Here is a 14,424-nt window from a genome sequence, read left to right as displayed (position 1 = left end):
ACCTAAGGTAATTAAATATTTCAAATTTTCTATTAAAGTCATAAATATTTTGTTAAATTATAAAATCACTCCAATTTCATATTTTTTTCATTGTTATGAAACTTTTTACAAATGTTACTTTTTAAAAAGTTAACTACCCTAAAAAGAATGAATGGTGACTCAACTATCACTTTTTTAACAACCTTTTTTAAGCATACTTATGACAGAATTTTAACCGTCCCCGGTTATTTGACGTTTTAATTCTTACTTAAAAATCATCGGTAGACACAAAGCACAAACAACTAGGTAAAACCGCTTAGACGTAGGCGCCGAGACTTGAACCAACGACATTTTCTCTAAGAAAGCAACTGGCTACCACTAAGCCAGAAGGCTTGTGAGGCTCAACTACAACTTATTGCTTGTTTTTGTCAAGTTTAACATGAAGAATAAAGAACGTTTGAAGAGAAAATGTCATTAATTAATAACTAAGTTTCATAACTAATTCACTCATCTCATTTAATTTTAAAGAGTCATACTAGGGACATCACACTATACATTTTGTATAGTGCTATATGAGGGCCTATACGTGACAGATAAAGAGAAAATCAGACCCGTATAACTTTATATCGAAACGTATAGAGATTGTTTGGTGTCCCAAAAAAACTCATTTTAAAACCTTAAAAAGGTACAATTCACTTTATTGAAAATATGTTAAAACATGGTTATCATTAAATTGACATATAATTCAATTTTAAAATTGAATAGAAACTTCATATATTATTTAATTTTATGGTCTAAAGATGGCGTGATTTGAAAATTGCGTATTTTATGTCATGAACCATAAAGTCGAAGACGTGACACTTGGCCTCTTTTGTTTACCTTATAATCTAATCTAAGCACTACTATGTATTTAAGAAAAAACTATCACATGGTTATTATTAAATCATATTTCTTTCTTTCTTTGAAAAATATGCAATACCTTTCATATTGATTATTGCAAATTACACTTCTTCTTTCAATATATTAATACAAATAATTTCGTTTACTGTTAACTCAAAAGTCTTAAGAAGCTATTTATATAAATAAGTTTATAATAAAATAAAAAACTACGTTAAAGAAATTTTAGAAACTCATTCTTAACCATATGTTTTTAATTTTGTGATTCACATTTAAAGTTAATAAAAAATATAAAAGTAAATGTCATTTCTTTCTTTCTTCGGAAGAATATGTTTAAAAGTTAAAAAATATATAAAAAAACTACAAAACAATTATTTTTTATTTTTTGATGTTTTGTATTAAATGTAACAACATATATCGCATTTATATATATATATATTAAAAAATGACGTTACGGAGGGTTTTCACAAGTTTTTTTTAACTCAAATAAATTTCCATTCTATACATGCCCTATATAAGTATAACAATATTTCTATAACGTAATAAATACTGTTATACCATTACCATAACGAAATAAATAAATTATAATTTTTCTTTTTACAATAAATTTCTAAACTTGAGCTCGTAGTATCATTCATAAGACATGTTCAAGCTCTCCTAAATTAGACGGTGTTAATCGGGGTGGGCTTTTTATGACCATAACTGATATACTCTTCGTTAAGGATTGTTAATTGGGGTGGGCTTTTTATGACCATAACTGATATACTCTTCGTTAAGGAAATAAATCATGTCAAGAATTTAGAATCGTCAAGGATAATTTATAAAAACAACGTAACTAAATAAAAAAAACATTTTACAAAACTATAACGTACATAATGCTCTTTCATGCATTCAACTTTTGATTATAGTAGTATGGTATTATTAAAATTAGCTTATACGTCTTTAAATATTTTCTAATTGTATTTTAATTATATTTATTTAAATACACATTTAATGACAAAGTAGATGTTTTGAAAATTCAAACTTCTCCTATTTTGATTTAAGGCAAACAAAACCAAACCAAACTATAATAATTCAACTATTATATTGTCAATGTAAACGATATGACGAAATTGCTCACAATTTTAGAATATGTTTAGTATGATGTGATGAAATAGAATAAAAAAATAGAGTGGAGGGAATAATGTAACGAACAAAGAATGAATGGATCATATTATTCTATTAGCCAATTTGGTTATCATTTGGAAAATAGAATGGAATTTTATTTTATGATGTTTGATAGCCATCAAAAGACGAAGAAATAAAATACAAATCTGGTGGGGGTGCTCGTACGTGGAGGTGATTGGTGGTAATGGCGGTGTCTGTGGTTGTGGTGGCCATGGCAACGGACGAGGGAGGTGGTGGTGGTGATGGGGACGGGAGATGGTGGTTTTGGCGGCGGCGGCGAATCTAATCTAACTATACTATTAAAGCAAAACAAGTTATACACATGTCACTTAACCTAGCACTTCACATAGAATGCCAAGTAGATGTCATATCACCATTTCCTATTATATCATGGCACAAGACTTTATAAAATTTTGAAAAATAAATAACTATGTGGTACGGGTTTCAAACCCAAGACCTCATGTTTCAAACCAAATGTGCTTACCAACCATGCTAAAGTGGTAATTGTGTTAGAATTTTTGACTTAACATATATAAATGTAATTTCTTTTCAAGTATAAAACAAAAATTATACTTAATTATTAGCATTTTCATAATTCACAATATCACATTGTCTTTCCATAATTTTCTAACACAACTATTTAGGATTGTTTATCATTTCTCTTTTCATTTTAAAATACAATATATTTTATTTATTTTCTTTTACAACCAAACTTAGTTTTTATAGATTTATTTTTAAACCTGTGACAACATTTTGTCATAAATATCATCTTTATACACACAATATTTAATATAACAATATCGGTATGAATATTTTATTTTAAAATAAATCTAACACCAACGTTTTATTTTCAACTTAAAATTATAATACATAATATATAAAAACGTATTAAAAAGTCATAAATAAAAATTAATATATGAAATAACTGAATATAAATATTATATATAATAATTTTATTTATTTTTTTTATATTTTCACCCATGTAAAACACGAGCTCTAACATAGTGAAAGAATAAAATGAAAAAAAGACAGGTGATAACAAAGAAATGACTTCCGTATATTTAAAAGAAATAAGATTCAATGTTGAATAAGTTATTCCACTCCACTACCCAAACAAACAATCTTTTTATTTGCTCACAAGAATCACTTGCATTTTGTACATGATTCATGCATATTAAACAATATCTTACTTTCATTAACAAACATATTTCATCTCTAACCCAACTATTTACAACGTTTATTTATTTTTTATTATTATGTCATAACCAATGGTATTGAGGCCGGTCGAACCGGTCCGACGGGGATTCAGTCCACTGGTCAGTCCGGTGCTATGCATTCACTTGGGTCTTGAACCGGTTTTCTAAAAAAAATAATTTTTTTTTGAAAAATATTCTTTTCAACATTTTTGAAGCAAAAGTCGTCCGACCGGTTCAACCGACGAACCGATTGCTCAACCGATTCACTGTCCGATCCCATCATGAAAACATCGGCCATAACGATCTTGTCATATTACACTTGGAAACAAAATACTGTATTATTTCATAATATTCTATCACACAAATAAAACAAAACAAAACAAAAAAGTGATAGTAATAATCTACCTATTCTAATAAAGTAAAAAAACTGTGGACACTTGTCAGCTTTTGATTAATTCTAATAATTTTTTTCCCTCCAAAATTAAGATCTTAATTGACCCTAATATATGTAATAAATCAATAATTATTTACTTTCTTTATACTCTATTTATATTTATATATTTTTATAAAAATAAATATTAACATATTATTTTACTATATATTCCAAAATACTTGATAAAATCCAAAAATCAACAACAAACCATGTTTGCCAAAGATTGAAAAAAAAAATTCAAATGTTATCATTAACGTATTGTACTATGTATATTATAAAAGATAGTAAAGAAAAACAAAACTCGAATATCATTTCATTTTACAATGTCATTTTTTAATCATTAAATTATAAATATATGCTTAAAAGTCAATCGATTTTTTTTTAAAATCAATCAATTTATCTACTATATTATTATTTTAAATTGTCATATAAATTTATAAATTATAAATATATGCTTAAATCTATCCATTTATTTTTTGGTTAATTTAGTAAACTATATATATGCTAAAATGTAAGGATAGTATATACCAATCACTTTCAGCTATAACAAAGTTTATTATATTTAATTTCTTGGTTTTTTTTTATCAAAGATTGTTTCGGGTTTTTTGTGGAACTTAAATTTGTTTTTTATAAGTTGGTAAATAGATTGTTTGGTACAAGTTAACTGCATTTAGATCAAATTTTGTTACCGGTTTTTAAAGTTTTGAGTATGCAAATTAATTTATCATCAAATTTGTTACAGGTACAAGTGTTGTTTTGAAAATGTCAAACGGATAAAGTTAGAATTTTAAACATGATTTGGGTTTCAAAATTATTTTCAATGGCATTTTTGGAAATAATCAAAAAGTTCGGGATTTGGCATATTGATTATTTTTCCCTCGACTATTAAAATTTAAGAAAATACTGCGAACACTTTCGATATGCCACCCCAGACCTTTCAATACTTACAACTTTGATCAAATTTGAAATATTTGTGTAAGCATTAACTTTTCCTTAAATTGTGATCAAAACGTTGTATGGGAAGCATGTCATCCAAAACTATGCTTAAATGAAGCAAAATGTTTACAAAATTGAATGAGTTAACATATTATTTTTTATGTTGTCATTATGAGAAGTCGAGAAGCCCCCTGAAATATATCAAAAAAAAAATTCATGGTGTAGCTCAGAAAAAAGTCATTATTGAAAAACATCGGTCGTTACAATTTAATGTTCTCTTTTCCTATCAATAAAGGTACAACTTATTCTGTATTTAGGCTGAGTGGTTAGAACTACTATTGTATGAGAAGTATTTTCGAAATTAGTTAATAACCAACTTTCAACTATACATATATGACATTGAGAATGAAATTTTCAATAGAAAGAGTGTTCTCGGGTACGTTTCTGTACGTGTAGTTTTTTATTAAGTTCATTTAAAAAAATATTTTGTGATATAAATAAAATTAATTTATGTACGCATCGTATAGATACAAGCATAGATGTAATAATTTTTTTATATACGTTATGTAATTATTTATTTTACCTGTAATTTTATAATATAGATCATCCCGTGTGTGACATGGACTCTAAAGCTAGTAATAATATATACTCCTCTAGAAGTCTATCAATTAACTTCACTTTTAACATAAGCAATAAAAATATATATTCCATCTCTAAATAATATTCTTTCATCAAATCACCACCAGCAAATGTTTACCAAGTCAAAGTCAAGATTGAAAAATCAATCACCCTCCCCAGCTAAACAACAAAATATTAAAATTAAACAAAACACGGCATCAATTGAAGACGACGAGTACGACTACACACCTACAGCCTATAGACTCCACCACTACTAACTAACTTCTTCTTCTTCTTCTTCTTCGTATACTTCTACGCCAATTTTCTCAACAAACAATCTAACAATAACAATAATAACAACCTCTCAGAGCATATTCCTCTGCCGGCCACAGGTACTCTTACTTTACTATTTCATTCTTCAATTTTCTATTTACTTCGCTTCTATCGAATCCACTGATATATTATTCAGAGTATTATAATAGAAATGAGGCTAGATTTGAGATCCGGCTTCAACGTATTGTGATCTACTACTGTTTTTTGAATCGTACGGCTTTGAATTTGAATAGGTAGGTAGGTTTATTGCGGAAGCATTGGTACTAATAGCGGCAGGTAATCTCATTAAGCTAAGCTACTTCAGCTTTTTTTTTTTTTTAACTACTTGATTTTACGAGCTTGTATAGAATCAATTGAGCTTAGAATTTGAGAGTTGAGATGCTGTTAGGTAGTGTATTGCGAGTATTATTATTATTATTATTGTTATTATGTGATTTAGAATTTGAGAGTTGAGTTGAGATCCGTCTTCAAGTACTACAGTTTATTATTATTATTATTATTATTATTATTATTATTATTATTATTCAATTTTGACGAGATTGAATCGAATTGACTGAGTTTGAAATCGAGTTGAGAGTTTAGATTTGTGATTATTATTGAAACGTAGGGTTTTGATTTTGCTTTTTAGAGCGAATATGTAGCTTTATTAGTTCGGATCTCGGTGTTTATTGATGTGATTTTGAGTGATTTGCGTGATTTAATCATTATGTGCCTAAATTAAGGAAGAATTAAATGTGATTGTGATTTCTTTTAGTAATTATTTCCGTTTATTATTTACTTCAATAATAGATAAGATTATAAGAATATCATTTTCTGTTTTATTTAATAATGGAAACTAATGATGCACTTAAGCATGAATTAATTTTGATTCCAATAGTAGCTGCAGTTCAACTGAACCACATATTAGTAGGTGTGCTAACTAGCTGAGCTGCTCGAGCTCGGATCGATAAAAGTAAAAAGCTCGAAACATTCCGTGGTTTTTCGAGCCCGAGCTTTAGACAAAACTTGTTTAGTTATCGAGCCGAAGCTAGAGCCTTGTATGGGAAGCTCGTTTAGGCTCAGTGAACCTTAACGAGTTTTGTGTATTTTTAAGTTTGACCTCTTTTGGACTTTTGTCAATTTGTGTATTAATTTCACATTGCACAACCGAAGTTGGGCTCGTTTAGGCTCGTCGAACCTTAACGAGCCTTGTGTGTTTTTAAGTTTTACCTCTTTTGGACTTTTGTGTATTAATTTCACATTGCACAACCGAACTTGGGCTCGTTTAAGGTACTACATGAGCTCGAGTTGAGCTTACGCCTGTTTAAGTTTTTTCTCAAAATATATAAATGTAATTAAAAGCGTATATAAATTATCTAATAAATAATAAACAAGCCATGACCGAGCTTGAAAAAACGACTCACGAGTTGAGCTCAAGCTCTTGTAAGTCAAAACGAGCCGAGCGAGAGTCTATTCGAGTTCGGGTCGGCGCGTTTACACCCTTACTGATATCAGTCATATACTCATATGCATATTCTTTAGTAATACAATAGCACTCATGTTTACTTGCTAGCTTCTAAATGGTTATGCTTAATTCTGAATATCTGTCATTAGTGACACTAATCAATGCTAATCACTTGCATATACAGGGACAGAACATGATTGTTTAAGATAGAACTTCATATTACATTATTGAAGGCCGAGAATTGAAATCCAGATTTGGCATCATAAATTCCAAGTCATAAGGTAACAGAGAAAGCTTCAGAATGCCATGAACATGTGGTGTAAGTGTAACACAAGGAACTTGTTTTGTAAAACAAGTTTAAGCATCAAGAATTAGTTCAACTGATATCTATCAAACAAATGCTTTTCTGGTTTCCTTCTTCATATCAGGGAGTTACTTAATTTTACAAAGGTTCATACAAACATTAGTTAGATTTGTATGAACTTTGGTTTCACAAGTTTTGATCCCTCTATTAAGTAGCAGCAGATATGAAGAAATGGTATATCTATGTTCTATCTGCAACTCTGTTAACATTAACAGTCTTTGGCTACTTTGTTATGATAAATCCAATTAGAGAAGCTTATATTTCACCACCTTCATATTACAACACAACAACAACATCCATAAATCCTCTTGAATGGATAAGATCTAACGAAGCACCTGTTCATAATCCTGAAAGTGACTCAAAAATTGTATCAGCCGATGAGATAGTTTCCACTCTTTTCACTGAAAGAAACATCTCGATTCAAGAACAACAACCGTTACACACATGGAATCATTTGAAACATCTAATCAGTCACGATCGAGTTCTTCCTAACACGGTAGAGGCCATAAAAGATGCTGGTGTTGCGTGGGATAACCTTATGAAATCAGTCGAGGATGAAAAACGTAACGCGAACAAAACTTCAGGGGGCAAAAAGAAAGAAAAACAATGTCCGCATTTTCTTAGTAAGATGAATGCCACTGAGCTTAATGATACTGGATATAAGTTAACGGTTCCTTGTGGGTTAACTCAGGGTTCATCGGTTACATTTATTGGTATCCCAAACGGGCTTCTTGGTAACTTTAGAGTTGACTTGACTGGTGAACCTCTTCCCGGTGAACCCGACCCACCGGTTATATTGCATTACAACGTTCGACTCCAAGGTGATAAAATAACCGAAGACCCTGTAATTGTTCAAAACACGTGGACCATTGCTCATGATTGGGGTGAAGAAGAACGTTGTCCAAATCCTGAGCCTGATAAGAATAAAAAAGGTACAAATAAATCGTATATTTTTGTTAGATCTATGATATACATAGGCTTTTAAACGAACCGAACCGTGATCTTTCGTTTAACTTTAACTGAACAAACAATTGAACATGAACAATTAAACGAACAAGATTTTCTTATTCGTGTTCATTCGTTAAGAAAATGGACGTGTTTCTGTTCGTGTTCGTGTTCGTGTTCGTTCGTTAACAATACAATGAAAGGTTCATGAGCATAATGAAGCAACATAACTGAGCTAAAACCAATTAAAAGTAAATGTGAACAATAATGCGTTGGGCCTAAAAAGTTAATAAAACAAAACTAAATTGTAATGAGCCTACAAATTAACGAATATTTTACGAAAGGATATAAATGAATGGAAACGAACGAATAAAAACGGATTTAGAATAGAATTTAATGAACTAGACACATGTTCATGCTCGTTCGTTTGTTAATAAATCACCTTCTCGCCGTACTGTTCACAAATGGTTAACCAAACCTTTGGTTCGCTTACATGCCTAGAAATACATAATTTTGCATCTTTTTAGATATTTAATCAGCGTTTATTGCAAAATGGCAGTTGATGAATTAGATCAGTGTAACGAGAAAGTGGGCAAAGTTATCAACGGGTCAAAAACAAGAAATTATTTCCCATTCAAGCAAGGCTATCTTTCGGTTGCAACTCTTCGTGTTGGATCAGAAGGAATCCAGATGACAGTTGACGGGAAACACATAACCTCATTTGCTTTTCGAGAAGTAATATTCTTAACTTTATTGATCTATAAATAAAGCTGTTAACTTTGTTTAAGACTTAAAATATGACCTTTTGGCCAGACTTTGGAACCGTGGCTGGTTAGTGAAGTAAGGATCTCGGGTGACTTAAAGTTGGTGTCGGTTGTAGCTAGTGGTTTACCAACTTCTGAAGATTCAGATCATGTTATTGATTTAAAATCACTTAAATCACCTCCCATTCCTTTGAAAAAGAAGATTACTCTATTAATTGGAGTTTTTTCTACTGCAAATAATTTTAAACGACGTATGGCTGTTCGAAGAACATGGATGCAATATTCTCAAGTTAAATCTGGAGAGGTTGCAGTCCGTTTTTTTGTCGGTCTGGTAAGTGTTTACTATTTAATTTTGTTTTCATATATTATTTTTGAATTGGCATGATATTAACAATAATGATAATACTGTAGCATAAGAATAGAGTGGTGAATGAGGAACTTTGGAATGAGGCAAAGACTTATGGAGATGTACAGTTAATGCCGTTTGTCGACTATTATAGTCTTATTTCATGGAAGACAATTGCCATTTGTATATTTGGGGTAATACTTTTATATAAATTTGTTATTGCATGATGATTTTAATAATGTGTAGATGCTGACTAGATATGTTTTTATAACAGACAGAAGTTATCTCAGCAAAATATGTCATGAAAACAGACGATGATGCGTTTGTTCGCGTAGATGAAGTTTTGGCTTCATTGAAACGAGTCAACGTGAGTCAAGGATTGCTTTACGGGTTAATTAATTCGGATTCTCAACCGCATCGTAACCCCGATAGCAAGTGGTATATCAGCCCCGAGGTATGTTATTTATCTATAATTAGTCATTACTAAACCTCATAATCATGGCCCGTTTTAAATGGGCTGAAATTATACAATGGGTCAAAATGGGTCGGTCACTCCTATTAAGCTAAGTTAACACGGGTTAGGGCTGTAAACGGGCTGAGCCAAGCTGATCCGAGCTAGGTTGAGCTCGGGATCAAGCTTTAACTTTAACGAGCCGGCTCGGCTTGGGTCATTTATTTTAACGAGATGAAAAGTTAAGCTAGAGCTTGGCTCGTAAAAAGCTCTAGCCAGCACGTGGCTTGTCAAACCGGCTCGTTAATTTTGTTTTCATTTTCGTTTTTATTTACACACATTGATATATAAAAGAATAAAAGTAATTTTTTAACATCACATAATACCAAATTTATAAACAAGAGAATTTGTAACATTATATATATTATTTATTTTTTTTTCAATGTTTTTGAAGATAGAGAGGCATATTATATGTATTATTTTTGTTTTTCTTTTCAATACTTTTATATGTTATTATTACTATTTTTATATAATAAAACTTGGGGTTTAATTTAAAACGAGCCAATTAAGCGAGCCACACGCTTATTGAACCACCATAGAATGGGTCTAGATCGACCCATTACCTGACTGAACCGCTTTGCCAGGTTCAGTCGTCACGCAACAAAATTATCCTTATTTTGTGTTTGAAAATTCATCCTGTTTATTATGCTAGGAATGGCCCGAAGAAAAATACCCTCCGTGGGCCCACGGGCCGGGCTATGTTGTGACTCATGACATTGCAAAGGCGATTAACAATAAACACAAACAGGGTCACCTAAAGGTTTGTTCACAAGTTTTCAAACTTAAACATTTCAAAGTTTAAATTATTATTATAAAACTGGATTTAATGGAATACATATATTATATATAATCAGATGTTTAAGCTAGAAGATGTTGCAATGGGGATATGGATTGCGGATTTAAAAAAGAACGGTTTAGAAGTAAGATACGAAAAAGAAGAGCGAGTGTATAACGAGGGTTGCAAAGACGGGTATGTAGTCGCACATTATCAAGGACCTCGAGAAATGTTGTGTTTATGGCTAAAGCTTCAAGAAGATAACCGGGCGTTTTGTTGCGGGAATTAATAGGTTGATTATAATAACACGAGGTTTATGTTATGTTATGTTGTATCATGTGTAGCTAGTTAGCTAGGTGCCTTCACCTATGATGCATAGTATAGGTTTAACAAATGGTTTTGTAGGATTCTGTGAGTGTGTTATACCGGTGTAATCACGTCTAAGTAACTACATATCTCTAGCTATTTGATACGTTGAATTATTTTTCGCGTATCTAATTTTGTTTGTCCAAAAAACTAAAATCTCATTAGATGCATTTATGCCATACGTGAGTTACGTTCTTTATGTCATAAAAGAACTATCGCCGCTTAATAGATTTTGCTCACGTGTTAATGCATTATGAAGTGAATGCTATTCGCTTGTATGCTTGTGAAGATGACAAAATGAGCAAACTTTTAATCGACGAGTAGGGGTCTAAACAAGCCAAGTCGCTCGATAACTACTCGAGATCAGGTCGCTAACAACTTGAATCAAGTTGGGCTTAATATAACTCGAGCCTGAGCTTGAGTATAGAGGTGCACAAATCGGTTTTTTTTAAAAAAACCGGTTCGGTTATTAACCGGACCGGTTTTTTTTGGCCCGGAAAAAAACCGGTTCGGTTAATAACCGGACCGGTTATTAACCGGTTTTTGTATCTGAAAACCCTAACCGGTCTAACCGGTTTAGAAACCGGTTAGAACCGGTTAATAAACCGGTTTTTTTATTAACCGGTTTTCTAATAACCGGTTAGACCGGTTAACCGGTTTTTTTTTTTTTTTTTTTTTTTTTTTTTTTTTTTTTTTGGGTTTAGGGTTTAGGGTTAGTTTGGAAGACCGAAGCCATTCTTTGCTTTCGTTGTTAGGGTTCTTTGCTTGGAAGATTAAAAACACATAACTTTCATTTATAGCTTTTACATAAAAAATACAAACATTAAATCGTTATCGCATATTCGTAACTCAAAAATACAAACATTAAATAATGCTTAGACACGATTACATTAACAACTTGCTGTTTCTTACTCATTATTTGCCTCCATGTTTGCTGTTTCTTTAACTAATTTTCTTCGCTACCCGATCCCGAGCTATTCCTTAGGTAATCGTCGTACGCGGCTTCTTCATCGGTCATTGGTTGAGTGTGTCCTTGATTGACCTCGTCTTCATACAAGGCCGCCTCATAGTCCATTTCCCCCTCGAGTGACCTCGTCGTTTAACTCTAGCTCATCACAAATTTTTTCTATTAAAGCTTCAACACCACCAACATTGATGCAAGGGTTTAACGCAGCAGCACATGTCAAAACAGCGGGTAGTTGTTGAAAATATTTTCTAAATTTTTCTTTCATTTTTACACCCATATCAAAATAAGGTGCACCCCTACAATGAAGTTCACTCAACTTTGTGCACATGACAGCAATTTTTGGTAAAGCAATGGGGCTTGTTGGATAGTAAACCCCGGATAAACTAGTTGTGCAAGATTTAAAAATTTGAAGGACCTCCGTAACGATCTCAATCAATAACCAGTTTCTAGGATCGTACGGTGCACATTTACCCCTATTTGACAAAATTTGATGAAACGCAATTAATGATTCTTTTTGTTGGATGGCTTTCTCAAACATATCACAAGTCGAGTTCCATCTTGTTGGACAATCCCAATTTGGCCCCAACCATTGACAATTAGCTTCTACACAAAATTTTTTGTATCTTGAAAATGTTGTATTGTTGCTAAAAACATCTCGTAACATTCTTTTAAAATTGTTTCTTTGCGTTTCGATCACGTTTAACCCATCTTGCACGGCCAAGTTGATAATATGTGCAATGCATCGGCTATGAAAAAACGCTCCATCACAAATAGGTTTATACTTTAATTTTAAATGGCCAACCGCGGCCGTATTGTTGGACGCGTTATCAAACGAAATTGAAAAGATTTTATGTTCAATCTTGTATTGTCGAATGACTTTATCCAAGAGTTTAAAAATATTTCTACCCGTGTGCGGGTAATCAAACAATTGAAACACAACGGTTCGTTTCATCATTTGCCACGACTCGGGGTCAACCCAATGAGCCGTCACACAAATGTATGAGTCGGGCGAACCATTAGGTACCGACCACACATCCGTTGTTAAGTTTACACCAGTTTGTAAGTTTGAAAAGTATGAAATTAGTTCGGATTTAGCGTTTTTCCATGATTTAAGACAATCTCTTCTAAGGGTCGAACGACTTACGTGTTGGTAGCGTGGTTGAACATCCTTTTGCATCATCTCCGTGAATTGAGGGTTGTCGAAGTGGTTGAAAGGAAGTGTTTGTTGAATCACAAAGTTTGAAAACTGTTGACGTACCGCTTCAAGGTCGTACGTAAACACCGTTCCTTGATTCGTCATCTCCGGCTGCGAACTACTTCCCGATTCGTCCTTCAAGGCCTTGCAAAAGGACCTTTGTACATGCGCTTTTAAAGTGGAGTTTGCATCTTTGCCATAAAACTTCAAACAATGTTTGCATCGAGCTTGTTTATAGAACAAGCTTATTTGTATACTCAAGTTGAGTATACAAATAAGCTTGTTCTATAAACAAGCCCGAGTTTCATTTATCAAAGTCGAGCCGACAAATGAAGCTAAACAAGTAATAGTATAATTTTATTTAAATATTGTTATAATAAAAAATATTATTATATAAAATTGAGATAAAAACAATTAAATAATATATATCATGTTTTATTACTATACATAAAGCTCGTATAAAATTTAATTACAAATGCATATAAACTAACTGATAAATAATAAGTAATCTTACTTGAGCTTCACCTTAAGCTTCCGTAGGTTAAACAAGCCGAACTCAAGGTTCAACAACGTGGGGCTCGACTCGAACGCATTTTTGCCCCTCACAAACCAGTATCAGACTATCAGTTAAAAAGATGTACCCAACTATACTAATTTCAATATTAAAACACTTAACAAGTTAACATACTATTAATATAACACATATATTGAAATAAATCAATAGGTGTTACAAGAAACATCTACCCAATATCTTTCTATGGTTTATATTTGAAGTATAATTAAAGAAATGTACATATGAATCAGCAAACGTTCTTAATCAATTTTACTCATTAATTATTAATAACTAGTGTTAACCCAACGCGTTGCGCCAGGCAGTTTGGTAAACCCGCGATATGATAAAACACAAGCGTTGTCGGTCCAGAGCGTTGAGGTGTTAATTTGACGCGATTTCAATTGGTTTTAGTTACATGCGTCATGATACCATAACTAAAACAAAAAAAAAGTATATGAAAATGGAGGTGGACCAATATGTTGCCGTTAGTAAAAATCAAGCGTTGATTAGACCCGAGCGTTGTCGAACCTGGACATTGAGACAACGAGTTTACACAAATTCGGTCGGTTTCCGTCACGTCGTTATTGTACCGGAACTAAAAAAAACAAACAAACAAATACAATTGGCATTCAGTC

The 14,424-nt window shown here is 32.0% G+C and overlaps 1 protein-coding gene across 1 annotated transcript; it reads left to right on the top strand.

The window, feature by feature from the left end:
• Positions 1 to 7,359: 7,359 nt before the first annotated feature.
• Positions 7,360 to 11,228, top strand: LOC143626111 (beta-1,3-galactosyltransferase GALT1-like). Its single transcript, XM_077096275.1, has 7 exons — positions 7,360 to 8,299; positions 8,872 to 9,047; positions 9,126 to 9,407; positions 9,488 to 9,616; positions 9,697 to 9,876; positions 10,586 to 10,693; positions 10,788 to 11,228. The coding sequence occupies exons 1-7, from the start codon at positions 7,531 to 7,533 to the stop codon at positions 10,995 to 10,997; spliced, it is 1,854 nt and encodes a 617-aa protein (XP_076952390.1). The 5' UTR covers positions 7,360 to 7,530; the 3' UTR covers positions 10,998 to 11,228.
• Positions 11,229 to 14,424: the final 3,196 nt, after the last annotated feature.

The sequence above is a fragment of the Bidens hawaiensis genome, unplaced genomic scaffold (assembly GCF_021521415.1).
Source record: "Bidens hawaiensis isolate Kalapana, Puna unplaced genomic scaffold, B.hawaiensis_p1.1 tig00004282_1, whole genome shotgun sequence".
NCBI classification, from domain to species: Eukaryota; Viridiplantae; Streptophyta; class Magnoliopsida; order Asterales; family Asteraceae; genus Bidens; species Bidens hawaiensis.
Note: the sequence above shows the minus strand (reverse complement) of the source record. Positions and strands in the feature narration are given on the sequence as shown.